At 47.8% G+C, this 27,957-nt stretch overlaps 2 protein-coding genes across 5 annotated transcripts in view; one reads left to right on the top strand and one right to left on the bottom strand.

The window, feature by feature from the left end:
- SLC41A3 (solute carrier family 41 member 3) overlaps positions 1-22,626 on the top strand; it is a 28,362-nt gene extending 5,736 nt beyond the window's left edge. For 2 of the 4 annotated variants that reach the window (XM_009821377.2, XM_009821380.2), the window contains exons 2-10: positions 5,138-5,245; positions 6,072-6,143; positions 6,955-7,099; positions 9,226-9,372; positions 11,486-11,630; positions 12,350-12,429; positions 14,244-14,378; positions 15,190-15,338; positions 17,757-18,681. In XM_009821377.2, coding sequence (XP_009819679.1) covers positions 5,138-5,245; positions 6,072-6,143; positions 6,955-7,099; positions 9,226-9,372; positions 11,486-11,630; positions 12,350-12,429; positions 14,244-14,378; positions 15,190-15,338; positions 17,757-17,942 — 1,167 coding nt within the window. In that variant the 3' untranslated portion in view covers positions 17,943-18,681. Of the gene's footprint in view, positions 1-5,137; positions 5,246-6,071; positions 6,144-6,954; positions 7,100-9,225; positions 9,373-10,717; positions 10,727-11,485; positions 11,631-12,349; positions 12,430-14,243; positions 14,379-15,189; positions 15,339-17,756; positions 18,682-22,226 lie in introns of those variants that run through there. The other 2 variants (XM_009821379.2, XM_059823122.1) reach the window with 2 other exon arrangements.
- A 3,910-nt stretch (positions 22,627-26,536) lies between these two features.
- Positions 26,537-27,957, bottom strand: part of CHST13 (carbohydrate sulfotransferase 13) — a 32,416-nt gene continuing 30,995 nt past the window's right edge. The window contains exon 3 of the mRNA XM_059823348.1: positions 26,537-27,395. Coding sequence (XP_059679331.1) covers positions 26,550-27,395 — 846 coding nt within the window. The 3' untranslated portion in view covers positions 26,537-26,549. The remainder of the gene's footprint in view (positions 27,396-27,957) is intronic.

Raw genomic sequence — 27,957 nt, 5'->3', positions numbered from 1 at the left:
GCAAACAACCTAATGTAATCTTTGGTCTAGAAGGCATTTAGATACTGTGATGAGAAGCATGCCAGCATAAAAAGATTAACATTGCCTACAAACTGAGTGCTTCTTGGCCAGATTCTGAGGTGGGTGTAAATTTGGAATAACTTCCATTGACTTCCAAGGAGTGCTGCTGGATTTACACCGTTGTGCCCACAACCAGAATCTATCCCATCTGTCTTTCCCTTGTACCAGTGGCACAAATAGAAATGCAAAATTTGATCTAGTTTGGGCATCTCATGCCAGTGGATTTACAAATCAAAAGGCTGGCAGAGTTTCCCAAGGATATATCCTGCACTCTGAGCTCACTGGAGTACATTGGATTCTCTGGCACTAGTACCACAGCAGGAGCTAAATATGGATACTTGAGTGTTTGGAAAGACAATATCTTGCTGTTTTTTCTTGCATTGGAAGAAACAAAGGCGGCAGAAAAGTTGAATTAAAAGCAATATGAGGAATATCAAAGAAGGGTTAACTGGAGTGGCACATGCTGTTGCTATGCTGTGTTTGTCATCTCCACCTTGTGCTGTGCTTAGGCACAGACCTGTCTGGCAGCATTACAGAAGTTCTCAAACTATCCAAGATGTTATGTTAATAGTTAGCAGTTATCTCAGAGAAGGATAAAGACATAGTACATACCCACTCCATACCTTTGGCAGGTGAATAAGTCTTTGTCTAAAAGAAATTGAACGCACTTGCTAAGAATTGGGCTCTGTTCAAAAATGTAACTGTATCCAAACTGATGGAACACACAAGCCATGTCTACCTACATTGCATGTGTTCTTTAAATACCAGAGTGCAGTCTGCTTTGTGTATTTGCTCACGAGACTCTTAGAAATGGGGTCATGCATGAAGCACAATAATAGGAAGTGTATTTTTTGGTGAAGGCGTTTCCAACTATGTTGAAATAGAAGCTATCAGTGAGTGGGTTCAGCTCCCAGAGGAGGGAGCTAGTGCATCGAGAGTCACAACTGGCACAGGAGAGATGTTAGTGAGGTAATCTGCCATGGTATCAACAACCCCATATTTAAAAACAAAACCAGTAGCTGGGAAAGTCCAGAGATCTTAGCCATTAAAGGCTTGGGTTATTCTTCTGTGCCTTTTTGTCTTTGAGCTGCTTATTTTCAGCTTTAATTCCTGCAAGTGTGAGAGCTAGAAACTCACTGTCCTGTCCAGCTAAAACCTGAGACTAAGTTTGTTTGCTTGAGGCCAGGTACCATAAGACTCATATTGGTAATCATTAGGGCTCACGCTACTGAAACTACAGGTTTTTCTAGTCCAAGAGTCTGTGATTTGCCCATTTTTCAGGGGATGGTCTGGCTGAGGAATGCTTTTGCCCTATTTGCAGTCACTGCAAAACATTCTTAGGAAACTCCTTGTCTGCCTTTGGCAGGGAGATATATGGGCAAGCTCAAGGATGCTATCTAGAGCATACATGTGAGTTTAATGGTGCTGCCCTTGTTTTGTTACATACAAGATATCTTGAAATAATGTGGTTCTGTGTTGGGAGTCCAGCTGGCTCTCTCATTTGCAGGGCTGATGTTGTAAAGAGAAGAAAGTGGAAATTGCTTTTTTGTGTCCTATCAAACTTTACAGGATTTTAGCAGTTTCTGATCTGTCCTGGGATGAAACCAAGAACTGTTGATGCTACTGTTAAAAAAAAAAAAAAAAAAAAAAAAAATCAATGGGAGAAATTTGTCTAGCCCAGTTGACTCCAGGGCTCAAACCTGGGTCTCTCATACTGTAATAAAAAGATGCTCAAAGAAATAGCCATTTGCCATTTTCTCTTCTTGATTGTGCAGGTGATGCAGTCTTTGTACAGGGCCAGTAGCATGGCACAGGTCTTTTCCTGCTGGATGTTTCTGCTTCTGCTCCAGTGATCCTTGGCCAGCTGGTCAATCCAGATTCTGGGCTGGCTGGCATTGCTGGAGACCTTGCGGGGCCCTGGCAGTGTTTGGCCCACTCTTTTACAGTAAGGTGAAGAATCAGGTTGAAGCTGGATGAATAGATTTCGAACCAGAGAATTCAGGAGGGAAGCTTTCCTTTCATCCTCCCCTTCCACACCACTGCAGTGGGACACAGTCCAAACAAAAGTCACAGACAGAAGATATCCTTGTCCTTTGTTGATAAAAGCCCATGAGATGATTAGCATTGAAAAAGATTTTGAATTAGCTTGTGTTTTATAGTCCAGGATCTTTGGATCTTTCTGTTGACTTGTTCAGGGCAATGGAAGACCTCTGAGGTTTCTTAGCTGCTGCTGTGGGAGGATGGATGCCCTGGAGACATAACAGGACATGGTTGGGACTGTGAGGACAGTGTAAAGAGGGACAGCAGGGCTAGACTGCAGCTGGGGAGACTGTCTCAGTACATCATAGCCTCTCTTCCTCTATGGGACCCCATGAGCAGATCCAACTGGCATAGGGACCAGCTGCAGTGGATCATGGGGTAACCAAGTTTGTTCAGAGCTGAGCTTTAGGGCATTATGGGGACGTGAAGTGGGAAAGAGTCTCTTTCTGGCTCAATGTTGCAGTGAATGTTTCTGTTCCTTCTAGGCTAGTTTTCATTTCGAAGGACAGAGACACTTCATGGACTTAATCCAGCTGTCTTCATTCAGGCAGCTCCTTGCCTGCACAGCTCTAAAGAGCTGTGTTCACCTGCTCCTCCAGCTGACAGTCCTGCAAGGTGATAGCACACGCATCATCTGTTTATTCTATATTTCTGCAGTCTCTAATGCAATGGAGTCCTGGCTACTGTGGTATAAATCATTATGAATCTGTCCTTAGGCTCTTGGGGAATCACTAATGAGACTGAAATGGAGGCAATGAAGTTAGCTTTTTCTATTAGTATGGTTGTGTGATTCTTTATTAATTGTTCAAAGCCTTTCAGTGTAATTATATGTAAGGCAGAGTCCCAAAAAATCATACCTCATATGTTGAAACTTCTGTTATGATGGCTTGAGACCTGCAAAATTCATCATGAACACAAAGGTTGGAGCTTACATTGATATAACAAAGTCATATTTCCCAAAGGTGACATGCACAGAAAATACAAACAGTTGAGTTTTTCTGTTGCTTTTCATTTATATGTCTTTTTACGTGCAAAATATGCAAGGTCTTAAATATGAATGTCTGCACACCTGTGTATTTTAAATGATTGGGGTTTTTTGCATTGTGACTATGAAGTCTGTTTTTTCTCCTCTTTCTTTTGAAGGTGTCAAAGATGTGTTTAGATCTTTATTCTTAATTAAAGAGAGAGGAGAGAGGGGGATTTGAATCTTTAAAAGAGATATCCGCCCCTAGCTTTTCTCAGGTACTTAAGTTCCATGTTAACAAATTCAAACAAAATTGTAGTGTGTCAAATAAGGTGACTATTCTTGTGTTGTCTGTTATTTACTCAACAGTAACTTACCTTTAACATTTTGAAACGTGCCTGTTTCCAGGTCACCACTGCCAGGAAATGTGCCTTTTTATACTGATAATAATGTTCTGCCTGTTATCTGCACCTCTGAGGGGTGTCTTGCATCACATGCTAAGGGCTGGCTCAGCCCCACTTTCATTCATCCTGACTCAGAAGGAAGCTGTGAGGTCTTCCCAGCAGACAGCTACACCACTGGTTTCCCACAGCATCTCATGGCACAGCCAGAGCAAAACACCGAGCCGTTACACCCTCTATATATTTCCCAACAGGCTGACAGCTGAATGTGTCGACATGTACTGAGTCTGTCCAACCTCCTGGATTTTCAGGTTTATAGAATCCCAATGGATGAGGAGGAGGTGGGCAGGGATCTGTTGTTCATAGCACCAGAATAGGGGACCATCATATCATACTAGCCAGTGGCAAGTCAGAATTAATGAACAAGTTGATCCTTTACATGACATGTAGCTAAATTATGGTAATTTTTGCCACAGGATGGCACATGTGTTGGAGGGGGGAGATTGGATGAGTAACTGAAAGAGAAATCCTTTGAACGCTGGTAAGTGTGCAGAAAAACCCCACCAGCTCAGTACCCTGTGGCAGATAGTTGTAGGCTGCAAAAATACACAGGAGAATTATCCCATCTACTTGTCATACTTGTAGATTCTTGTTTTATACACCTGAATTTGACTACTAGTGGAGATAAGGGTAGGTTAGATGGACCTTTGGTCTAACTCATTGCAGCTGCTCTTTTTTTATTGTATTCTGCTCTTAGATGTTGGGCTAGTTGGTTTTACTTCACAGTGAGCTGCTCCATTCTATGATTTCATCCTGATGTGAACCTCTCTGGCTACAGTGGGACTTTGCCAACATCCTTGAATGCACAGGGGGTAAATGAGTTATGTTCCAAGGCACTGTGTGGTAGATAAATTAAAGAAGACGTGTTAATCAACAAAGTTTCTTAAGGTTTCAGATCATTTCTAGTGTTGCAGCTGATTCAACAGCTTTGTACAGTTCAGCTTCAGAGGAGCGATGTTAATCAAGATATTGGCCCAGCAATTCAGGCTTATGGGATATCTTAATTCAAAATCCTTTTTCCAGCTGTGCTGGGAGCATGCTTGGTAACAGGAAGATTTAGGAACTGCCTGTGGAGAAGAGATACAAAAATCTCCTTCCCTCCCACCACCAGTCTTGGATGCTTAGTTAGAAGTTTGGTAAAATAAGACAGACACAACTTTTTGTTGTTAGAGCGTTTCCAGATCTTTGTGTTTATTCTTATGAGTCTGGATAGCAATAGGCGTTCCTGTATCTAGTGTCAGTACAAAGGATGGAGAGCATGCTGTATTTCATTTGGCTTGTGAAGCCTAATTATTTTTCATGTTGTTCTTGGCTAATGCTAAAGGCACATTTTAATTTGTGGCTTTCCAAAATCTTCTGCTGCCCTCAGGAAGAAAGTTCCTTCCCTGTTAGAATAGTGCTTTGCTGTGCATGAGATCAGACAGAATATTGCAAGGTAAAAATTGCTTCCTTCACTCCCAAAATGCAATCAGCCCAGAGCAGCGTCTGCCCCCATGTGCATAGCAGACACCTGTAGAGCAGGTGGTGAGGTGGGAACCCACTCCCCGTTGAAGCAACAGCATTGGACTGGTCAGCATCACAAACTGAGGTCGTTGCCTTTGTTTTCTTCCAGCACTGGGACGTGTTTCGGACAATTACGGAAGTTTTTATCCTGGTTCCTGCCTTGGTTGGCCTGAAGGGTAATCTTGAGATGACGCTGGCATCCAGACTCTCTACTGCTGTGAGTGTTAACAAGGTGGGGGGGAGGGGGGATTAGCAGGAGACGATAGGAGATTCTGCTTTTATATAACCACACTGTGTGTATGAGACATTCCCTTTTCTGCTAAGTAGAAACTAGTGGTGTGTCAGTGTTAAAATAATGTGTTTGCCCTCATTTTGTAACTGGAACAGAGAATTTCCGTCTGCACTTTGAAGGTGAATTAATCCCTGGGTAGCCAGCTGCTGATATCTGGGGCCTTGTGACATATGAAGGAGACAAAGCCAGGGCTCCACAGCTGTCAACTTCAGTATTGGATTGCTTTTCTATGGGTATTGATCCTTGAGAAACCCAGGGCTTCCCAGCAATCCTACCTTGGGAGGAGCAGACCGAGGCTTCTTGGGACCTGCAGTAGCTTTTGCTATTCTGAATTTGATTTCTTCTATCTCCCTAGGCAGTTTTGTTTACTTTGGGCTCTTTGTATTGCACGTCTTGGGAGAAATTGGAGCTTAACAGAGCAATTTAGGGGGAACGAAAGAGGAAAAATGGTTTCATTTGTTCAGCTTTTGGTCTGTGTGGGATGTGGTGGATGTGCCCATTCCACCTTCAGCTGGGTGCCCTGCAATGCCTCTGCACCTCCATGTGAGCCTATGATACCCCTGGGATGCTGGGCTGGAGCATGATGGAGATGTGTCAAGAGGGAAGTGCAGGGAAGGCTGGGAGATGTCAACCTGCGCTCGCCTCTCTCTGGCTTTAGCAGCCCCTTTTCCACAGGGACCAGGTGAAACTGCCTTCAGCAGCCACCTGTGCCACAGGAACAGGTTTTCAGGGTGTCTCTCTTGGCTCCTAGGCTAACACCGGACAGATGGATGATGCCCAGAAGCAATGGAAAATGGCCACCTGCAATTTAGCCCTTATCCAGGTGAGTCACTTCAGCTGAGAGAGGAAAAAGGCCCTTTCCTCTTGCTACATTGCAGCGCAACAGCATCTGTTGCCAGCAGTGCTGAATCCCGAGCTGTGGATTTGGGGCAGGTATTCTCAACAGAGCCAAGCAGAGCCCAGGACTTCACCTCCAATAGAGCTCTGTGTGGGCCCAGAGCTTGTAGTTTAGCTGCAAAACACATCTAGATATTCATTGCCTTTGAGAACAAACTGAAATAATGAAAAAACCTCCTTCTGCAGGGGGAGCTGCGGCACAATCCCTGTTTCACAACAGCCCCTAGATAAAGCCTGTCATTTACTGGCAATGTTTGGGAATCAGCCTTGGGCAGGAGGGGAGAGATGGGAGAAATGTGACTCTTGTAGCTCTTTCTCCTTGTTAAAATCCAGCAACCAGCCTAGAGGTTGCACGTGGCAAGGCCACAGGGCTTGCAACATTTGTCTGTACACTTTCCCTTATCTCCTTCCACAGCTTTCAGCTTGCTACGACTGCTGTGTTGATGGGGAGCCCATTTTTGTGTTGACCAGGGCTATTCCTTTGCTGATGGATGCAGTGTCCTTTGCTGAAATGTTATCTGCCCTTTGCAGGGCTCCAGAGTTTTTCTCCAAACTTTGTCAGGAATTTTTTTTAATCTAGTGGAGCCTTACAGGGATGCTGCTTAAATATGTAAGCAATCAGCATCTCCGCAAGGCTTTGCCCTCCTAGCTGTGTGGCAATGCTGGGGTTGCATGGAGCCAGGACTGCCCGGGAGCAGATGCGGATGATTGTTCACCAGCTGTCTTTTGGTCCCCAGGTCCAGGCCACCGTGGTGGGACTTCTGGCTGCTGTTGCTGCTGTGATCCTGGGAGCCATCTCCAAGGGCTCTGTGGAGCTGAGCCAGGCTGCCGTGCTGTGTGCCAGCAGCATGACCACGGCCTTCATAGCTGCGCTTTCTCTCGGTGAGTCGTTTTGGTTCCTCAAATCAAACATGCAGCACTCAGGTGCGGAAAAAACTGTCCCTTCTGCTAGGGAGGCACAGCTGACATCCCTTTGGTCTGGCACAGGGAGGAGGGATGCAGGGAGCATTAGTCCTATGTCTGCTGCTTTCACCCCCTCTGCATCCTGCCTTTGCTTCTCTTCTCCCAGAGTCTGTTGTTCACTGGGCTCTCGGCATCCACAGCAACAATCAAAATGTCCCACTTCACCTGACATGCAAAAAATGCCACATGCTATGTGTGGATGTGCGCACACGCTTTCTCCATGTGTGTTGGGTGACATGCTACCCATCTACCCTAGCCCTTTCCTAGGGCAGAGTGAACTAATGCCATGCACAAAGCAGGATATTGAGAGTCTGTTAGCAGACTACTCCAAACCACGCTCGAGATGGACTTGGGTCACCCCATACCCTGAGGAGGATTGTGGCCAGCCCTGTGGCTTGCCTGCTGTGAGCTCTGAGCCAGGCAGTCCACTCCCCTGGCTATTCCCCTTGCAAGGGAAACGTGATGGGGTGGACGGGTAGGAGCTGCTCTGTGTCCCCTGAAGATGATCCCTTTGTAGGTCTGCCATACGAGGGCAGCATGACACCCTGAATAGAGGGAGCTGGCAGAGTTGGATACAGCAAGTTTTCGAAATGAAAGGGGCAAGTTAGAGCAAGTGCATATCCTGCAGCTGGAGTCAAAGGGTGATTGTAGATGCCTTTGATGAAAAGTATGGGATGAGGCAGTTGTTAAGAGAGAAAACAGCAGCCCAGCTTTCATTAAACTCTTCCTTTCAATCTCCCTGCTTGGTGTGATACAAAGAGGCTTTGCGCTGTACTATCACAGGCTTTCAGCTAGCATTAGTTTCTTCCTTGGACATGGTCACAGGCAGCCTGTGTGTGGGTGTGCATGATGGGAAGCTGCTGTTTTTATGACCAGGGAGGGAAGCAGCATGAACTGTCTGTGCGAAGGGAAGCATGGGTGTCTGGGATGGCTTTTGTGGAGAGTGCCATGTTGCGTGAGGATGTGTTTCTGTATAAGGGATGTTGTATCAGGGAAGGTGCACATGTGGCATTTCTTAGGGGAGAACCGATGCTCCTGTGCACACTTGGCTTTGGTGGGCCTGTATGAACAGGCACAGAGAGATTGTGAGCTGGAGGGAACCACCATTTCTCAGGCTTCTTTTGATGCCTCCTGTCAGCCACAGAAGGACTTTGAGGAGATGTCATGTGTCTTGTCTCAAGGCTGCCCTTGCTAGTCACACAGCAGTGGAGGCTGACCCGGCAGGGTATATTCCAGGTGGCTCTTCCACAGGCTTGTGAGAGATCTGATGGCTGAGGGATTCCCACGTGTTAATCAGGGTTTGGGGTTTGTGCTCGTTAACTTAACTGAGCAAGCAAAACTTCCCTCCTCTCCAACAATGCTGAAAAGCAGCTGAATTTTCCATGTGCAGCTCAGAGGACAGGGGAAGAGAGGTGAAGTGGGCCACCTCCATAACCCCTTGACTCTGGAGCTGCTCACAGCACCAACACCCACCCAGTGCAAATTAAAACAGCCCCAAAGACTCTGGGACGTGAGGGGTCAGTCTGGTGGCCGGGCTGAAAAGCTAATTCAGGCTGCTCTAAGGAAGCTCGTTGCTCCTTGGTGGTTCAAACTCAGAGAAATTTTGGTCTAATATGGAAAATATCTTTGTGCTGTGGAAACCAGAGCAGGGGATGGCACCAGGAGGCTGCCGCATGCCTGCTGTGTGCTTATCTATAAGTGTGCTTCGTGCCTGGTCCTGCTTCAAGGCAGCAAAGATTAGGCTGCTCAGGAGGGGAGCTTCTACATTTTGGCTGCCTGCTGGTATCTCCTTTGATCCCTGGAATTTGCTTGTGTGCCTCTGGGCCTTTGGTGCAGTTCATAAGGGCAGAGTCATGCCCTTCAGGTTGGTGAAAGCAAGAGGACAAATTCCTGGGGATGTCCAATTTCCAGCTGTGTCATACCGCTATGGGCAATCTGCTTCTTGCTTTTCCCAGGCCCCACGTCCCTCAGGGAACCAGAACAGCAGCTCTGGGGTGAAACGCAGCAGGATGCGTTCTCTGATGCCTGCTCTGTGTCTTCTCTAGGTCTGGTGATGATTGGCGTGATCATCGGAGCAAGGAAAGTTGGGATCAATCCAGACAACGTCGCCACACCCATAGCAGCCAGCCTTGGAGATTTGATAACCCTTTCCCTGCTGGCAGGAATCAGCAGTACACTCTTCAAATACATAGGTACAGTGTTTAGCAGGGATTTGCAGCTCAGCAAGGGAGGGATGAATCCTTGTGAAATTATTGCAGGGCACTTGCCTATTTCTGGGATGTTTCAGAATGGAGGCTGTCATACCACTGGGGTAGAAAAATGACCAAAGAGGCTTTTTCCAGGCTCTTTTTTAGTAGCAACTGGAAGGCAGAGCCTAAGAAACACAACTGGGGTTTGTCAAAGAAATGACCAATGTGTATTGCATAGCTTTGGAACAGAAGGTTGACATATGTGACACTGACTTTGTTCCTGCATCTGTTGCTAGCCAAACATAACTACTTTCTGTGCATGGGTAATAGCAGGTCCTTCCTCACAAAGCTATTTCAGGGTTTTGGCATGTGTAAAATATTCTTGTATCTACTCGTGGAGAGTCGTGGATGAACAAGATATTATCACCTTGGAGGGAAGGAGGCAGTGCTGCATTGTTTTATGCTCGCGGGACTCTGAGTAGGAGTTGTGGCTATGGGGTTAGCTGTGCTGCTGGCTGGCAAAGACTTGGGCACCTGTTGACACTGAAAAGATCAAAACATGTTGCAACTTGGTGATATATGCCTGACTGTTGCATGTACAGTGCTAGGCTATTTACCATGAGCCTAACCTAGAATAGAACCAGGAAAATAAAAAGGTCCAGCAAACTCAATACCATTTGAAACCCAAACTGTTGCTTCAGACTGTGAGCAGAAGCAGTGAGGCAGCTGTTTTCAGTTTGCATAACTTGTTCCATATGCCAGCAAGTGAGGGAGTGAAGGAGCACACGCTGCAGGGAGAGGCCCATGAATCGCTTCCATCCAGTCCTCCTTGAGCTTCAGAGGTGCATTTTTTTTAATAGGCTTTTTCCATGACGCCATCAGACCTGCCTCTGTAAAGCTAGTTTGTCTTTCAATCGCTACACCTCTGATAATATCTCCTAGGGAGCACATGGTAGAACAACATTATAACCTCTATGGTTGTGACCAGGGAGCATTTGTGATGTTTTCAGAGTAGGTTAAATAGCTTCTTGAGATGGAAAACACTCAGCACACAGACACCTAGTCATTGGGAGCATGAAGTGAAGCAGGGAGGAGGAAGGCACTGTTGATGGTGGTTGAATAAATCCATTTCCCTCCCCAGTATGTAGTAAGGGACAGGTCATGCTGTGACAACTTCTGGGTCCTACCAAAATGTAACCTTCAAAAATACCGGTGAGTCTGTAAAGTTTGGAGTACTATGTGCCATCTGATGCAGCACCATCTCCTTCTGCAGAACACCCTTTTGCCAATGAAGATATTAAATTTTTCAAAAATCAACTCTGGTCCTTCCCAGTCCTGCATAATGGAGATATAAACTGTGCCAAAGGGTTGCAGCTTGCTTATGGGCTGTATGTGACAGAATGTGGCAGAACTGGAATGTGGAGACTGAAGTCCATTCATCCTGCCAGGCGTCTTTCTGTGGGCTTTGATAAGGTTTGATAGACTCCAGTGCTCTGTGTCTGCATTATTTAAGAAGGAATTAATTGCTTGAAACAACAAGGCGGGGGGAGATCCAGTACAGCAGCTAAGTTTGTCGTACAACTCATCTGTCCTAAATGACTCCAGGTGGTAAAGTGCACTGACAAAACAGCAGCTGTTTACACCCTGGTTGCATTTCAGTGCTGACTAAAGCCACACGTAAAGAGTGCATCGCTTTGTGTAAGAGCTCGATTCATGGAAGATATCATCACATCAGTGCTATCTCATCCAGGTAGCCTGAGGCCCTGGCAATATAATTTTGAAAAATGCATGCTTTGAGCCTGCTTCATCTCCCAGATTTTTGTCTTGCTTAGTTGGAGAAGGAATTAGAAACTTGCTCATCTTCAAGTATAACTTGCTTTAAATCCTGCCGATTTTCAAATAATGTCCTCTAGTAGTGGGTTTCAGGGATTAATTATGGATTTCTGTGGTGGATGAGGTGGTTGTGTGGGGAATATCTTGGTTCATGTGATTTTCCTGCTAATGTAACTCAGTCTGAGCGAGAGCTGTGCTGCCTTTCTTCCAGACTTTGTGCAATATAATTTTGGCAACCTGTGAAGCCATGAACATTTAATTCAATATTTCTTTTCCTTGCCAGATATGAAATACCTTTCTCCTCTGATCTGTGCTGTCTTTATTGTTATGATCCCTCTCTGGGTTGCTATCGCCAAGCAAAGTCCTTCCCTTGCTGAAGTCCTGAAATCTGGATGGCAGCCGGTCATTGTTGCAATGAGCATCAGCAGGTAAACTGAGGAACTGCTCCTGAGCCCACGTGTGTATGCACGCCGCAGAGAGATGCCGTGCTCATTGAGAGAGCCATGAAAAGTGAAACTGGAAGGGACAGCAGAAGAGTATTTGTCCAGTGCTTCTCAGCCATTGGTGGCCCTCCAACAGGCTGAGAGGTAGCAGATAAGGAGCCCCCAAATGACTGGAAAAAGCAAGTCATCATTTTAAGTCTCGCTTGCACATCCACGCACCGTGTGGGTGCAAGCCAGGAAACGGAAAAGGGAGATAATGACCATCACAAACAGTCAGACTTCAACCTCATTTTTTTCCAGCTGTAAAGACAAAAGACTGGTGAATGTAGAGCCACGTAGTTCATTCCCCCTGTGCTACATCTTTCAGACCCAGCTGAGGTCTGGGAGAGAATTTAAAAAAGACTACTAAGACCGGTACAGAAGTGTAGCAAAACTTTTGGGGAGGATGATAAAGCTTCCCTGGCTGCTATCAGTTTTGCTCAAGGGTGGGCAAGGAGGTCTTCCTGATCTCATTATGCTATTAACAAAAACTGTAAGGCTATCTGTTGGTGAAAACTGAGCTGTAAATGGAGTAAATGGGGAATAGTCCAGCTCTGGCAATGGAGAAGAAGCAGTAACTCATCTAAGTGTGCTGTTTTCACAGCGTAGGAATTGCCCTGGGAAGAGAGATTGATCCACCCTCATTGCCTGTCCTTTTTTAACAGCATTGGTGGGCTCATCTTGGACAAAACTGTAACTGACCCAAACTTTGAAGGCATGGCTGTTTTCACACCTGTGATTAATGGTAGGTTGGGCAGGGAGGGTTATATGCATGCTTTTATTTATACCTCCCCCTCCTCCCCAAGGGTTATGGTATCCATTGTTGCTGCTACACAGAGGTCTGTGTTCAAGTCCCTGCTCCCATCACAAGTGGAAGTGAAGCTACTGGTCCCCATTACATCCCTACTTATTCATATCTTGAAGCGTCTCTGGAGCAAAATAGCAGGCAGGGCTGAACAATACTGGCAGAGCTGTGGGAAGGGTTAACAGCATCTGATAGTTGTCTCTGAGAGCTACGTTGACACCTTTACTTTCATAACATCAAACCTACTAAGGATGTCACAATAAATCCATTTTCCCTGTCTCTCTCCACTCAGCAATTTGAGCTGTGCAATCATCCCCTATACAGATTGTTGATAAAGATTAATATATTAAAGATTATATGTGTGTGTATATATATTAAAAAGATTATATATATGGATTATATATAGGGATTTTTAATATATATCTCAACATCTTTTGTGTGTATATTTATATTTGTTTGATGCCTCGCAGTACTTTTATACACACACACCCCAGTACAAACTGCTGGGGATCCTAGCATTCCTGAGGATCCACTGGGTTATTTTTCTGCTATTGTAATGTTCTTGCAGGCCAGGCCCATTCCAGGGGAAACCCACGATCCTAGGGCAGGCTTGGCCTCATGCCACCCTCAAAGCGTGGTGTCCTCTTGCAGTGTCCAGGGTGTCACCCAGCTGTCACCTTACTGGATCTGCATAAAGACAGCCACCTTGCTGACAAACTCTTTCCAGCATGGTTAGCCAAAAGCCTCATTAGGAAAGAACGTCAACAGCAATTTAGTTGATCAATGTTTGACCCAGACATCGCTCTGTGGGGGCTGACGACCTGTTTGGCAGAGTTATGCAATGCTCCGTGTCTTCGCACAGGTAGCTCTTTATATTGCATGTGCAGGGGACTCCTGCAAAGCATGGCAGTGCACGATTCAGAAAGCTCCCATCTTGAGCTATGTTGAGCTAGTCAGTATTTTCACTTTGATTCCACTCTGGCAAATATCACATTTAATGATGGAGTATTTCCTTCTTCAAGAAAGGGAAAACATGAGAAGCCTGTAGGATCTGGCTCACCGTTATCTTTTCTGTGGCACTTCTACCCTGCAGATACTCAGGGTGGTGGAGGTTTGCTCCATAGGTCATCACCCCTCTATTTTCTGCTGGAAAACATAGCTGCTTTTTCATGTTTGCTAGAATTAATCAGTCTGGAAGGAATTAAGTACTTTTTAATTACCTAACCTATTTGGGCTCTGATTCATTCTCCTTTGATTCCTTCTCATTTAACAAGTGTGTTAGATGCCTTCAGACAGGCATATAATCACTCTCTGTGATGTTTGTTGTCTTTTAAACAATAATGGCTCTCTGGGTGAGTAAATCCAAGAAGTGGCCGTGAGCAGCATCTGCCATTGCCTGTGCTGCGTTCCCCAGGTGTTGCTCACAGACTGCGTCAAACCAGATGCAATTACATCATCTTCAGAGGCCACGTGGCATTTACAGCTGGTGCTGGGAAGCAAGGGAAAATGTTTCCAATAAAGCAGCCAGAAGGAGATGATCACTGGAGCCTTCCTGATTTTTAAGAGCTGTTCCTGCCAAGTGAATAGTGCAGCATCACCATGACATGTGGGGTCAGGTTTTCTCTTTCTCTCACTGCTGTTCTCAGTGAGCTTGTAAGTGAATGCGGATCAACTCACCTTGGGCTAGGTTTTAGACTGATGTTTCCTGCTGTAGTGAAGGTGGCTTACAGGTTTTCTGTGTTTTGTCCTCATAGGTGTTGGAGGGAATCTGGTCGCCATCCAGGCCAGCCGTATTTCCACATTCCTGCACTTCTGGAGCATGCCTGGAGTTTTGCCATACAAGATGAGGCAGAATTGGCCCAACCCATGCACCACATTCTTCTCATCAGGTAGACCTTGAACCCTAGGTGTCCATGTCTCAAGGCCTGTCATCACAGATAGCTCCTTTATCAAGCCTGGTTGGCGAAGGACTAGGTGGGTTTCAAAGGCAGAACTCCCTTTCCCCCTTACAGGGAAGATACTCAGATCGGAGAGGAAGCATCTTTGCAGTGGGCAGCTTGAAACAAAGCTTGTGGTATACTTGCTCACTGGCATGCAAATAAACTGGCCTTCAGGGATCACTAAAGAAAGTAATTAAAAAAGAATGTCAGATTTGATTTAACAGAAAATCATTTTAACCATGGCCAGCCTAGAGCTATCACCTGTGGACAGAGGGGTGAACAGAGCATAACCTTGCTGAAAATCAGCAATTACTCCATCTTCAGCAATGGATAAACGTAAGCATCAGCACAACTGGATTTGGGTCTGTTGTCTTTTTAGATTGCAGGTTCCTCTTGATTTTCTCTGCTAGGTTGGGAGTTACTGTTAAAGCAAACTAAAAATTGGGAAAGTGGTTTGCAGCAAGGCAGAGCAGAAGCAGTGGGAGGCAGAGAGCAGCTGAGAAGAGTGTTTAGGAGAAGTGGTGTGGATCAGCATGGAGCACGTCTTTGGCACATAGTTTCAGTGCTAGACAAAGCTGCTGGGCTGATACTGCAGATGCTCCAGATTGCTGTGTGATCTAGAAAAGGTGTTAGGAATGTGGTTGGTGGGAGGAGACAGTCCCAAGTCTATGTACGAGCATTAAAATATGCAGCTGCGTCCTGTCCTCCCCCCACCGTCTACAGCTGCTGTTGTCACTATTTCTGTCTCTGTCTTCTGCAGAGGTGAATTCCAAGTCAGCCCGAGTCCTGTTCCTCCTGGTTGTCCCAGGGCACCTTGTGTTCCTCTACACCATCCATCTGCTGCAGGGAGGCCACACGTCTCTGTCCTTCACCTTTGTGATGTTCTATCTGACTGCTGCTTTGCTGCAGGTAAACTCCAACATCTTATCCAAAAGGAGCCTCTCAGATACTGTGAAAACAAAACAGTCTCCAGGCTAAACAGGAGTCATGGTAGAACTTCCAGCAGTGGCCCACATTTCCGTTCATTTCAGGTGTGCTTCCTACCAAGCATCATGTATCTTCCATGGATCCAATAATATTTCACCCAAATTGCCAGGGTCTGGTTTCCCACATGAGCACGACTGCCCTTAAGGGTGAGTGAGGAGTCAGACATAAGATGAGGAACAAGTTATCATCATCCACTGAGCTGCAGTAAGTGTGCAGACACATACTTAGCAAGGAGGTACCTTGTTTGACCATGTTCACTTCTTGAGTCTCTAAGTCCCAAGTATTTCTAGACTGCCACTGGTTATCCCAGAATGGGTAAGTGAGAGGCTGTGAACCCCAGCCAGCAGGTTTCCCCACTCATTTTGGAAACCAGTTTCACGTATCACGGTGAAGACCTAGGGATCCCTCTGGGCAGCTCCATATGGGTCAAAAGTGAAGGGAAAACCCAGGCCTGAGAAGTTCATCTTCAGAAGTAAAAGTTCTGGGTAGGCAATGGGCAGTTCATCCAATGTGTTCTGTCTGTTCCCTTTCGCTTTTTTGCCTGCCCTGTAAACTTTGACATCTCACTCAGAAATGCATGCGGCTGTTGCTTAAACTCACAGAGGCTCCGACTTCACTTGCCCTTTTAAATCAGTGATTCATTAATTTGCAGGGTGAGGTAGCTGACTTCTCACTTTGCCTTACAAGCAGCCTTGTGTCTGTGGGTGAATTCCTTGAGTGTGTAAACAATCAGTTTTTCTCGACCTTTGCACAACCCTAAGCCCAGCAGCACAGCCATAGTTGTAAAGGAAAATATTTATTCTTCTCTTTATGCATTGAGGTAACTCCTCAACCAGAGCCAAGCATGAAAATACGCAGAATAAATGACAGAGTAAAGAGCAGAATCCCAGCAACGCCACTGACCCCGAAAGATTCCCATGGAGGCCAGCAGAGGACAATATGCTCAGCCTGGTTCTTTCTTCCCCTCCATTATACTTTATAAAGAAAGACAGAAAGAAAGAGAGGGGGAAGTTTGGGTCAGCTGGAGGAAGCCCAAAGAGAAAGATCATAGGCCTAGAAAACATGACCTCAGAGGAACGATTGAATGGACTGGGGTTAGCTAGTCCAAAGAAGAGAGGCTTGAGAAAAAGCTGGTTAACAGCCTTTAAACTACCAAGTTTCTGTAGGGAGGGACAGAGTAACATTTTCTCTGTGGTCACTAGGGATGAAACATGAACATGGGTTTCAAATGGAAAAAGGCAGATTTATGTTAGACCTTGGGAAAAAAAACAAGAACAGAAAAAAAAAGCCATGGGACTGATTGCTTAGAGTATGGCGTCTCCGTCTTTGAGGGTTGTTTAGCATAGGTTAAAGAAATGACCGTCAGGAAGGATGTAGGCATATTTGATCCTGTATTGACGCAGAGTAATGGTCTATATAAAACTCTTGAGTTTCCATCCAGCTTTAGTTTCTGTGATTCCGTTATTTCATTTGCTTCCCTCATCTCTCCTCCTCCCTCTCCCCCAACCCAGCTTGCAGTTTTCACCTTTAGAAATTACTCCTCTGGCTCTGGTTCCTGTTGTGCTGCAGTCTCCATGGAGGGACCACAGATGTGGGGTGCAAACTCTCTCTCCCTTCTTAATTCAATTAACTAGACAGTCTTTAATCTTTAACCGAAGTATTTTTTTCCTCCATCTGTTTATCAGAATCAGGAATGAAATAGGAATTAAAAGAATCACAACAAAGATTTTAAAACTGTTGAGATGAAAAAAAAAAGAAATTATTTTCTTTTTTTAACATGTCAGTGCTGCTTGGGATAACTTTGATGTAAAAACTGCCTCAAACTCCAGTTGTCCACTGAGACTTTCAGGAAAAACAAAGTAGACGTGATCTGAATTTCTAATGGAAGAAAGAAGGATGAAGAGAAAAAAATCTGGCTACAGACTTATCCTTTGGGGCTGCTTGTGTATTCACAGCAGCCCTGTTTCTGGTGGAGTGAATGGGAGCACTCCCATTCATGGCATGGGAAGTGGGAACCGTACCTTTGGGAGATGCTTTTGGTGTGGCCAGACTCCCGTTTTGGGCCACACGATGCTGCTGAGCAGTTCAAGCATGGTCCCCACACTTGAGGCTGGCAGCACGGGCCATGTCACCATGGGCGATGCCAGGCAATGCCCAAGGACGTGAGCCAGCTCCATCCTGCAGAGAAACAGCAGTTCTCTGGGGAAGGTGTTAACTCTCAGTGATGGCTGGTAACTCTGGTACCTTGGCCGTGGCCACGTCATTTTGGCTGTGAGCTGAGAGAGGCTGTGCATTACCTTCTTGCCACCTCACAGCAGGGCCTGTCTTGCCTCTCCTCAGGTGGGAATCCTGCTCTACGTGGCTGACCTAATTGTGCGCCTGATGTGGAGGAAGGCGCTGGATCCGGATAATTTTTCCATCCCCTACCTCACTGCCCTGGGGGATCTGCTAGGCACCGGATTCCTGGCCGTCTGTTTCCGCCTGGTTTGGCTTGTCCACGGCGCAGACATGAACCTGGGGAACTGAGAGACCATGCGCTGCTCTGCATCACTCGTGCGACATGGTGCTTTCCTCTGGGACAACGGGGTACCTGGCGATGACTGCTGGGTCGCCCGGCTGGATTGGGCCTTCCCTGCCACCCCCAATGCCTCATCTCTCCTCCCCATCGTGCCTTACAGCTGGGCTCGCCCGCCCTGAGGATTCAGCACCCACAGACTTGCACTCTTGCAAGTGAGCAAGCCGGTTTCAAGCAGTGCCTGCTGCTCACGCCTGCACCCGGCAAAGAAGGCGTTAAGGAGCATTTGGGCCATTTGTAATGAATGAGCGTTTTGATCGGTTTCAGTCCCTAGCACTGACACAGCCCACGAGGCCGCTCCAAAGCCTGCCGAGGTCACTGCATCTGATCCTGCAAGTGGATGTTGCAACCTCTCCGTCCGACTCTGACTTTCCATCAAGGGAAATTCTTTATTCGTCCCCCTTTTCTCTCCCGTCGCATCCCTGGAGGAGAGCTAGCAGGTCTTTAAACCTGTCTGCCCTCCATTGCTCAGACACTCAGGAACTGATGCAGTGAGCTCCTCACTGGCTCATGCTAGGTGGGAGGTTATCTAGGGATACCACCTACCTGCCCTGGCAGCATCACTGTTGTCTGACTGACAAGCTGGACGATTGCATTTTGGGGGTAGGAAGGTTTGTTTTTACGGTTTATGAAATGTCCAGTAGTTAAAATGTTTATAGAAACACACACACAAATAAAGTCGTTAAAAAAAGGTAATGCGGTGGATTTGGGGGTTGTTTTTTCTTGCCATGGCTCTCCTGTTTCTAGTTCAAACTCATCAGGTAGAACTTCTTGCTTGCTTCTTTCTCATCCGTTCAGGGTTGGACAACAGAATTTTAATAGGGCTTCAGGAAAATCAGCGTTTTCTAGCCAGGAGGAGCCTTTTGCAGCACACGTGTTTCAGGTTAGAATTAAAGCCCATTCCCTCTCCCATAGTCCCCATCCTCTCATTAACAATTGCTCTCCAATGAGTACAGAATCTGCGTGTGTGCATAACAACCGTGTTGGGCTGGGTGAGGATTTGGCACAAGGATTTTGCAAATGACTCCTTAGGTTCTCGCTCCAGGGTGGCTATCTTGTGCTACCAGGAACATGTCAGGGGGGCTTGTGGGCCCGAAAGCAGCCAATTCTCAATGAAATCGAAGCAGCACTAGGGTCCTCCAGGTAATAAGATACCCAAGAGTCAGGAGTTAAGGACGTGGATCAAACCTTTGAAAAATGCCACTAGGTCTCAACTTTAATAATAATCTGCCTTTGCATGTGTTGGAGGAGGGTAAGGGGGGGGTCAAGTCCTCCAGCCTGCTGGCAGATGCCTTGTTCAAGGACCTGCCAGCTCTTAAACACTTAAATTTGAGCTGTGTTGGGTGCCTAGTGACCTTGGGTGTTTCTTTGATCCTGGTGCTGCTCCAGTCTCCCAGAGCTGCTGCAAAGCTGAGGTCCCTGCACGGGATCAACACGTGGCTGAAGGTCCCTAACAGCAAAAGCTATTCAGCTCTGAGCTGCCAGGCATGGGGAAAAACACTCCCTGGAAAAAAATAAGCTATCGCCTCTCCCCTTTCCAAGCCTTTCTTCCTTTTTTTGTTACAAAGGATAAATTACCCCACACTGGCCGAGCTGGAGAGTATGCGTACACCAGCTTCATGGTGGGGGAGATTTCAGCATTCAAGGCTCACCTTCCTCCCCGTCTTGGGCCTCACTGCTTTATCTCTCACTGCAGCCTGTGTGCCGTCAGCTCTGCTTGGCTGCACCGCCATCGGCCTGGAGCACCCACGTGTGATAATTGCAGCAGCAGCTGAGGGGGCTTGCAAGGAACGCAAAGCAAGCGTCTGATTGCCAGTCCTAGTTTGAGGGGGCTGCATTAGGAGATACGCACGCACGTATTTTAATAACTTGAGCTTAGCATTTTATTTTGTAAACCTTTATTAGCTCCACTTTGGCACTGGCTTGAACAGTCCTGGCGAATAACTCCTTCTGCCTCAACACTGTCTTTTCTCCTCCTTGCTGCGTGTCCCCACTGCCTTAGAGAGGTCCTCTCCAGACCTTGATGCTTTTGCTGCTGGCATGAATCAGGTAAGGCTGGTCCTAAGGCCAAGCTGCTGAGGACACCCCAGCCCTCTGCAGGGTCCCAGACATGTGAAACTCTTTCTTTTAATAGAACAGATTTGCCCCTGCTCCCTCCAATCCCCCAAAAGCCCCAGACTGGAGCCCATGGCTGGTGCAGGCTACAAGGGACCCCAGTCACCCTCCTTCCAGCATCAATTCCCAGTGCCCAACACACGGCTGCTCCTCTGCCATGTGATTGCAACAAAGCCCTGACACTGGTGTGTTCCTTCATCGGGGGGTTTCTGGGCAGAGCTTGGCTTGTTCTGGTTGCCACTGTTGACAGAGGACATGGATGGGAACACATAATGAATGCCATCTGTGTCCTACTTGTGGGACCCAGCTGGGCCAGGGTGACCTATGCTGCACCTTGCCTACGCTGGGCTTGGGGGTTCCCCCCTTGCAGGAGGCATTGGGCTTACCAGCTGATGGGGGGAGATTACAAAGGGCACAGCAAGACCTGCTGTTCTCCAGGGTACCCCTTGGTGGGCAGCCAAGCATCAGCCTCGTGCCTGTGCACTTAGTGCAGGGAACACACTTAAGACTGAAAATTGCTTCCAGCCTCAAGAGAAATGATATAACCAAAGGAAATGGTTTCAATAAAAGGGGATTTTTTTTTCCTTTTCTTAAGGGCAGTGAAAGGCTAGTTATTTGGCTGTTCAGCCTGTTTACTCTTTCTCTTTCCTGCTTTTCTTGCTTTCGCTGTGCAAATGAGAAAGTGCCTTTTACTAACAAAGGTTGTATGTAACCCTGGGGCACGGCTTGGATCAGCATTCTGTAACTCCATCTGAACCTGCTTCTCCAAGAAGGCACCCCCAGCCCTTCCAGAGAGCAGGCAGCGCTGCGTGGGCAGGACACTCCCTCCCCCTGGCACCGGCTGCCTTGGTGGCACTGAGCACAGCCCCTGTCCCAGCAGGGCGAGAAGCCACTGAGTTGTCCAGGCATCGTTCCCCTTCCCTCCCCTTAAAAGCAGAGATTTGGTGCTTAAATGCCTGAAGGATCCTCAGATTTAAGAGCTTTCAGTACATCACAGCAGGCCCTACCTGGTTTTATGCTCCCCGTGTTGTATTGGAGTGATTTTGTTGGGGAGGAGATTTGAGGAGGGGGCTGCTTTCCTCCCTTTTCCTTCACAAAATTCCCATGGCTTCAGAGCAAACCTGTGTGGGTAGCAGAGCCCAGACGGGGTGTGGACATTTCATGGTGATTTCTGTCTTTAATCTAACCCAGCAGGAAAAGTCCCTGCCAGCAGCGGGTCTGGCTTCTTTGCTGCTGCGTATGTGTCATTACTGTGCCCAGCTTTTCACTGGGTTGTAGCCACCCCGCCACAGTCACCACCACCTCCATTTGAGCTGACAGTGACTTTTTTTTGTATTTATTCCTACGGCACCCAAATAAGCAATTTCCTTAAAAAGGAGGAGGTGGGAGAAGAGAGCTCCTTCCTTGCTGCTCCTTAGTCCTTTGGCTGCTGACCTGCCCATTTGGGCTCAGCACTTTACCTGGACTGAGAAACCCATCAAACGCTACGAGATCCCAGTCAAAGGCTTACCTTGTTTTACTCTCTAGGGGGAAATAAAGCAAATGTGGAGTGTCAGCAGGAGAATGAGACTGGCTGGTTTTGAATGAAGCCTAAATAAATAAATAAACTGCTTTGGCCTGGATCCTCCAAGCCCTGTGCAGCCATCAGCCAGCTGATCCAGGTTGTAGTAGGAGGCAGTGAAAAAACGTAAAACTTATTTTTTTTTAATCAATCACCCTTGTTTTTTTCCTTCACACTGTATTAAGCAGCAAGGTTTAGACTCAGTCCTGAGATCAGCCACTAGTTGTCCCCAAATAAACTAAATCTCAGGTTTATGTCAGTGCCCAGGAAGGGCATGGGACTTTGGGAGGGGGTGGGTGCCTGCCCTGCACCACCACAACACCAGCGTGTTGGGTGCTGGGGTGGCTGCTGGGACCTCAGGGAGATCCCAGCCACATTGGGGAGGAAGGTCGGTCAGGGGTTCCGTCATTCGTGATTGCAGAAAGGTTTCTCTTTGCAAGCAAAGAAGGGGCTGTCACCAGCCGTACAGACATGGGAGCAGGGGTTTGTTTTCAGGGACAGTCAAAGCATTTCTTTTTCTCCCCCTCAGCTTCCACTCACTGCCTCCATCCTAATACAGTATTTTTCCAGAAACTCTACTTTGTGCGAGATGCAGCATCCTTACCAGGGACAAGGGAAGTGCCAGCCAGCAAACACAAGCAAGTCTGAAAAGCCTCCTTCAAGCGCGACACTGCTTCCAAGACATACTTGAAAACACTTACATTTTTTTTTTTCCCTTCAATGGAAGTCTATTTAATCCTCCAGCTGGTAAACAACCCAATCTGTGGTGCACAGCAAGCTCTGGAAGGAAACCTCCCTATCACTGAAGCTCAGTTTTGTTCCACTGGAAGGACAAACGCAACAGCTTCACATGAGCCACCAGCGATGGGGCCAGTGGCTCCATAGCATGAAATACACACAGCACAAGCAAAGTGCCCGCCACGCTCCGAAGGCTGGAGCAAGCAGAGCTGTTAGTGGCACTCGGAGGAAGGGGTCGGCTCGACATTAGCTGCTAAGCCATGTTGGACTGTGGCAACGCTCAACATTGCAGGAAGGGGTATGTGTGTGTTTATATAATAAATATGTTGTTGTAAAAACAAGCATATGTAGACATACATAAACCAAATGGCTATTAAGTATTACAATCATATACAAATATAATCACTCAACATATAATATGTAAGCATAATCATAAATTCTGTTTATCTATTCTTGTAATACATGCTTTATATACATACACATATTACATATAATGCATGTATTATCACCTATAAATATTTCAATTATTTGCAGTAATTCTATTAGACATTATAGTATCATCATTATTTACATTGTATATGTGTGCACACATGGACATATCAAAGTGAGGCTGCTTTTACTTGTTTTTTGCATCCTTGGTCCTCTGACAGCTCCCCGGCAGCTCCCAAGCCTCGCCCCGAAGCCCAGGGCCAACCTGGCAGGGTGGGCGCTTGTCCCCAAGGCCCTTGCTGAGCGTGCCTGTGGTGCACTTGCCCCACGTCGGCTGCATGACACAGGCGCTCTGCGACTCTTTCTACACTACTTCATATGGCAACAGCCATGTTTTGTTTCTTCAGTTGGTCAGCGGGCTGCTCGAGAAGAGTCTTCACCTCTGCTCGTCATCAAACCTTGGCCGAAATGCAGCGCAGTACGCGGTACGTGGTCCTGCAGGGCAGCTGCACCACAGCCCCACTGCCACTAAGAAGCAGGGCTGTGATTTGGTCCCATCCGGCATCCTGGTGGTGCATTCATGCCCTTCATCACCGGACCACCATCTTCCCCCTGGAAACAGTCCCCGCTCACAGCGGGGTGCTCGGGCAGGGCCGAGGGGATGACGCCCGGCTCCATCCTCCTGGGGGGCAGTTCCCGGGAATCTCCTTGCCTTTCAAGCCCTTGTTGCACATCAGGCGCTACCACATTCCCAGTCCCCAGTAGAGGAGAAAATCAAATCCAGTTACACTTTAGAGGTGGCCTAGATTACCTTGATGTTTTTCGCATCTGGCAAGAAAAAGGGATGCAGTGAAACAGTTAAAAAAACCCCAGACCACTAGAAGCCCCTCAGGGAAATGGTTCCCAGCACCCGAAGTCTTTACAGGAAATTAAACCGCTTGCAGTTGGGATCACCAGTCACACGGTGTCCTCCTAACTCCGTTTTCCGCCAGTCCTGCAGCATTTGTCGGTGCGAGCCGAGGTTGGGTCGGGCCGCGCCTGCCGGGGGGGCCGGGGCTGCCCAGCGCCACGGGCGGCCCCGGGGCCCCGCAGCCCCCCGGCCCCGGCCCCGGCTGCTGCTCGGCTTTGGCACGGGCAAAGCGTTTCCAGGCCCGGAAAGCTCCAGCCCGAGCTGAAGGCGGTTGCTTCAGAAATACGAAGTGGTCATTTTCTCTTTGCATGGGCAGGTTTTGCTTCGGAAAGCAGTATTTAGGCAGGGTATGTATTTAAGCGAAAGGTATGACTTAAATGGGTTGGATTGTGGCTCTTTGTTGTGTTTGTTTTTTTTTTTTCTAAAGCCCAAAGGGGGATATTTCCAACGGTCCTACATGACCCAAAAGACACCCTGTTACAGACCAAATCTCAGCAGGGTATTGTAGACCATGGCTGAGGCTGGAGGGCTGCATTCACTCCATCCTCGTGTGGCTTTGCTGTTGTTTGGGGCACTGGGTCAGGTCTGATGGGGATGCCAGAGGACAGGCTGCCGATCAAACAGCCATGACAACCAGGGCCATCTCCAAATCGCCACCATTGTGGGAAGGTTAGAAACCAGCTGGCTCAAAGACAAAGCCTGGAGTGTGCCATTCCCTCGCTTTCACTCCAAAGAGAGCTCAAAGGGGCTCCCAACCAGCCAGATATTGCCTAAACGCCTCCAGACAGCACAACGGGGAGAGAGTCTGTGTGTCTGTCCTTGCCACTCCTGTGCCATCAGCTTTTAAGAGCTACCTGCAGGAAACAGTATTTAGGAAAAGAAAAAAAAAAGAAATCCATCCAAAAATCCATCCCTTTGTGACTCTGAATCTGACCCCAAATTATGATTCATGACCAAAAGTGATGAAAAGAGCTTGTGGTGACTTGAACAATGATTTTTCCAAGCAGAGACAATGCTAAGCAAGGAATGTGAGACTCCTGAGAAAGCAGGAGGAATGCACTCCAAGCCTAAATGCTGCAGATGAAATTTGTTGCATCATGTAATCTGTTTCTGTGCTTTGAGTTTCAGCTAGATGGGGAGATACTAAGATAGCACGAGAAAGGCCATTTCCGTGAGATCTCCAGTCCAGACTGGGGGAATCAGTCAGACTGCCAGTATGACCAGCAATTTTACTGACTTTTCTTTGTCATTGCTTTGCTAAACCTTATCTCCAAACGGAGCAACCAAGGAAGGTGTGTCAGCATATAGGTGCTGATCAGAGACAGAGAGGAAAAAGGTTAAGAAAACAGCAAAAAGTTGGTAGATGAAGACATTGTTTTAAAAGACCCTGAGAGCACTGGGCTTTTATAAAACCTCCCATTGTATTACACTAATAAGGCAAGTATTCACAGCCGAGCCAGCAGACACACACTACAGCAAACTCTATTACTGGTGTGTTTATTTACAAAGGCAGCCACCGACCCAAAGCCAAACAGAAAAGAGGAAAGACTGAAACATGCTTTTAAAGAAATACAGCTCCTTTGACTGGTTTTAATTTAAAATCCTAGGGTTGGGTTTGTCATTTTCTTTTGCTTTGCCCCCTCCTCCCCATTTCTTCTTCAAGAAATGAATTGTCCGAAGCCAGCCAGCCAAAGGGGAATTTTCCTCTAGGTGTCTCTGTCGCCATTTTTATTCTCAATTTTTTTTTTTTCACACACACACATATGCATACACATGCGCGCATGCACACACACACTCTCTCTTCTTCTCTGACCTTCCCAGTCCAGCATCACCTTTTCCTTACCATAGTGATGGCCTGTGTCCCAGCACAGTGCTCCCCAAAGCACTTTACAACCCAAACCTGCCCCAGCACCTTTCTCTGTCCCCTGGTGCAATGTGGCCACCCCACATGGGAGGCAGTGGCCGTGCATGGGAGCAGCACATGGTGGCAGGGGACAGAAGCCAGTGCTGCCAACTGGGTCCTGCCAGGCTAGTGGGGCCGTGGGCAGGACAGCATGGAGGACACGGTTTCATCTGAGCAGTGTCTCTATCAGCCCATACCTGCGGCAAACCTGCTCCTCTCTCTCTTTGGACTATTTTGCATCCCAACCAAGAGCACGTGGAAGGAGAGGAACAAAAAGCCCTCCAGGCTTTGCCAGGGAGAAATGCATGGTCAGTAACACACCACTGCCTTCTCTGGCAATAGGGGACAGCGCGGGAAGCTGGAGGAGGACGGAGAACAAGGCAAAAAGAAAAGGTGGGACCATTTTTAAATGAAAGGAAAAACTTACATTAAATTATTGCTTTATTTCTGGTTCTATGCAAGTCTCTGACATACTCCACCCTGCCCCCTGAGATGACATGTCCGCCCCCAAACAGCCCCGTAAGGAGGAGAAAGACCTGAAGGGATCCTGCCCGAAAAAGGAGCCTTCCCAAGACTTGGATTTACAGAGGAATCTCTTAGTTAAAACAAAGTTCCCCAGCCAACACAAGTCCTCCTACCCAGCAGTGTCCAGTCTCACCACCATCCCCTGTAGATGTTGAAGGGTGGGAGGGAAAGGGAAGGAAAAGCTCTAGCCCCAGTGTTTTGAGAGGTGTCCTCCCTCCAGAACATGCATGAACGAGGCATCAGGATGTGGAGCAGACCATAACAGAGAAGGCACGGGGGAGAAGTCAACCAAGAGATGAGCACAGGGTGGGAGGAGAGGAATTGTGGAAAGGTGAGAGTTACCCAGCTCTCCTTCGCCTCTCCCCCCAGCCCCTGCCTCATCGGATGCGGAGGTACGAGGGGATGGAGTAATTGAAGAGCAAGTAGTCCATTTTGTATAAATTAAAGAGTCTCCTTTGGTAGAAGGGGCTAATGTCCTGGAAGAACTGGGCCGTCATGTCGTCCGTCGTCCTGGTGGTCTTGGATGAAGATGGGAACTTGACGCTCGTGTCAGCCCCAACCAGCTGGAGGATGTAGTTGGCATCTTCGGCTAAGGTCTCGTACTTGCCCACCACGTCGTAGTGGACGATGCAGGGGTGGCAGAGCGAGTGCACCCGCTCCCAGTGCTCATTGAAGGGCTCCTCCCGCTGCGTCCGTGGATCCAGCAGGTAGTAGACGAACTCCTCAAAGCGCACGTCATCCCCGCGCTCCAGGGCCTTGTCACTGGGCTCCTGCCGGTGCCGTCGGATGATCTTGGTCCCGTACCGCTTGTGGAAGGCTGTGTTGTAGCTGCGGGTGAATTTGTTGCGGTATGCCGAGACCAGGCGCTCAAAGGGCTCCCGCACAAAGATGAACTTGAGGTAGCTGCGCAGGCGGTGGTTGATCTCGGGGATGCTGTACTCAGAGAGGGTGCGCAGGTTGGATGAGACGTGGGCCTCGTTGGCGGGGATTTCCAGTGGGTCCCGGTACTTGCCTTGCCCCGTCAGGACCATCATCACCCGCTTCCAGTTAGTGCAGGCCACTTTGGGCACGTAGCAGTAGAGCAGCCCATGCGTGTCATCCACCACCAAGTGCCGCAAGTCATCCGGCTGCAGGAGACGCCGCTTGCGGGTGTAACGGTTGCAGATGTTGCTCAACAGCTCCCGTCTCTGCTGGTGAACCGCCTGCAGTGACGACTGCTCAAACTGGGGAGAGAAAAATAGAGATGGTCACCAGCTTGCCCAAGCTAATTGTGGCCTACACACAACACTTGGCCCACAACTGTCCCCATTGCCTCCCCTTTCCTGGGTTTGGCAGTCACCCATGTGGGATTTTTGGGGAAAGCGTTGACTTTGAACACAACTTGACTTGGTGCATTTAATCCTTCGACCTGCTGGGGGCAAAAGAGAGAACAAAATGTAATGAGGAGCTGGATGAGGAGAAGGGGGGGTGGGAAGGGAAGAACAGGCGGTGCAGACACGGTCAGTAACAGAATATTTGTTACACCCCCCCACACACACACTGCTTACACCAGTCAGGGGGGGGCATGCATGGCCCGACCCCTCCAGGGGCAAACAGCGCAGTCCTTTGCTGGCGCAGGGCCCCACACACCTCCCGGCTGTGATGGGGCATCGCCGTGCTGAGCTGACGCGGGCTTGCTGCGAGCACAGCAGCCAAGAGGCAGAAACGTGGCACACAAGTGTGGGTATGCGTGATGAAAACGGCATGGGTGTGCTGCCAAGGAAAGGTAAAGGGAGACGGGTGGAG

This window comes from Gavia stellata, chromosome 12, assembly GCF_030936135.1.
Source record: "Gavia stellata isolate bGavSte3 chromosome 12, bGavSte3.hap2, whole genome shotgun sequence".
Lineage (NCBI taxonomy): Eukaryota > Metazoa > Chordata > Aves > Gaviiformes > Gaviidae > Gavia > Gavia stellata.
The sequence above is the reverse complement of the archived record's forward strand: the minus strand, read 5'-3'. Positions and strand labels throughout refer to the sequence as shown.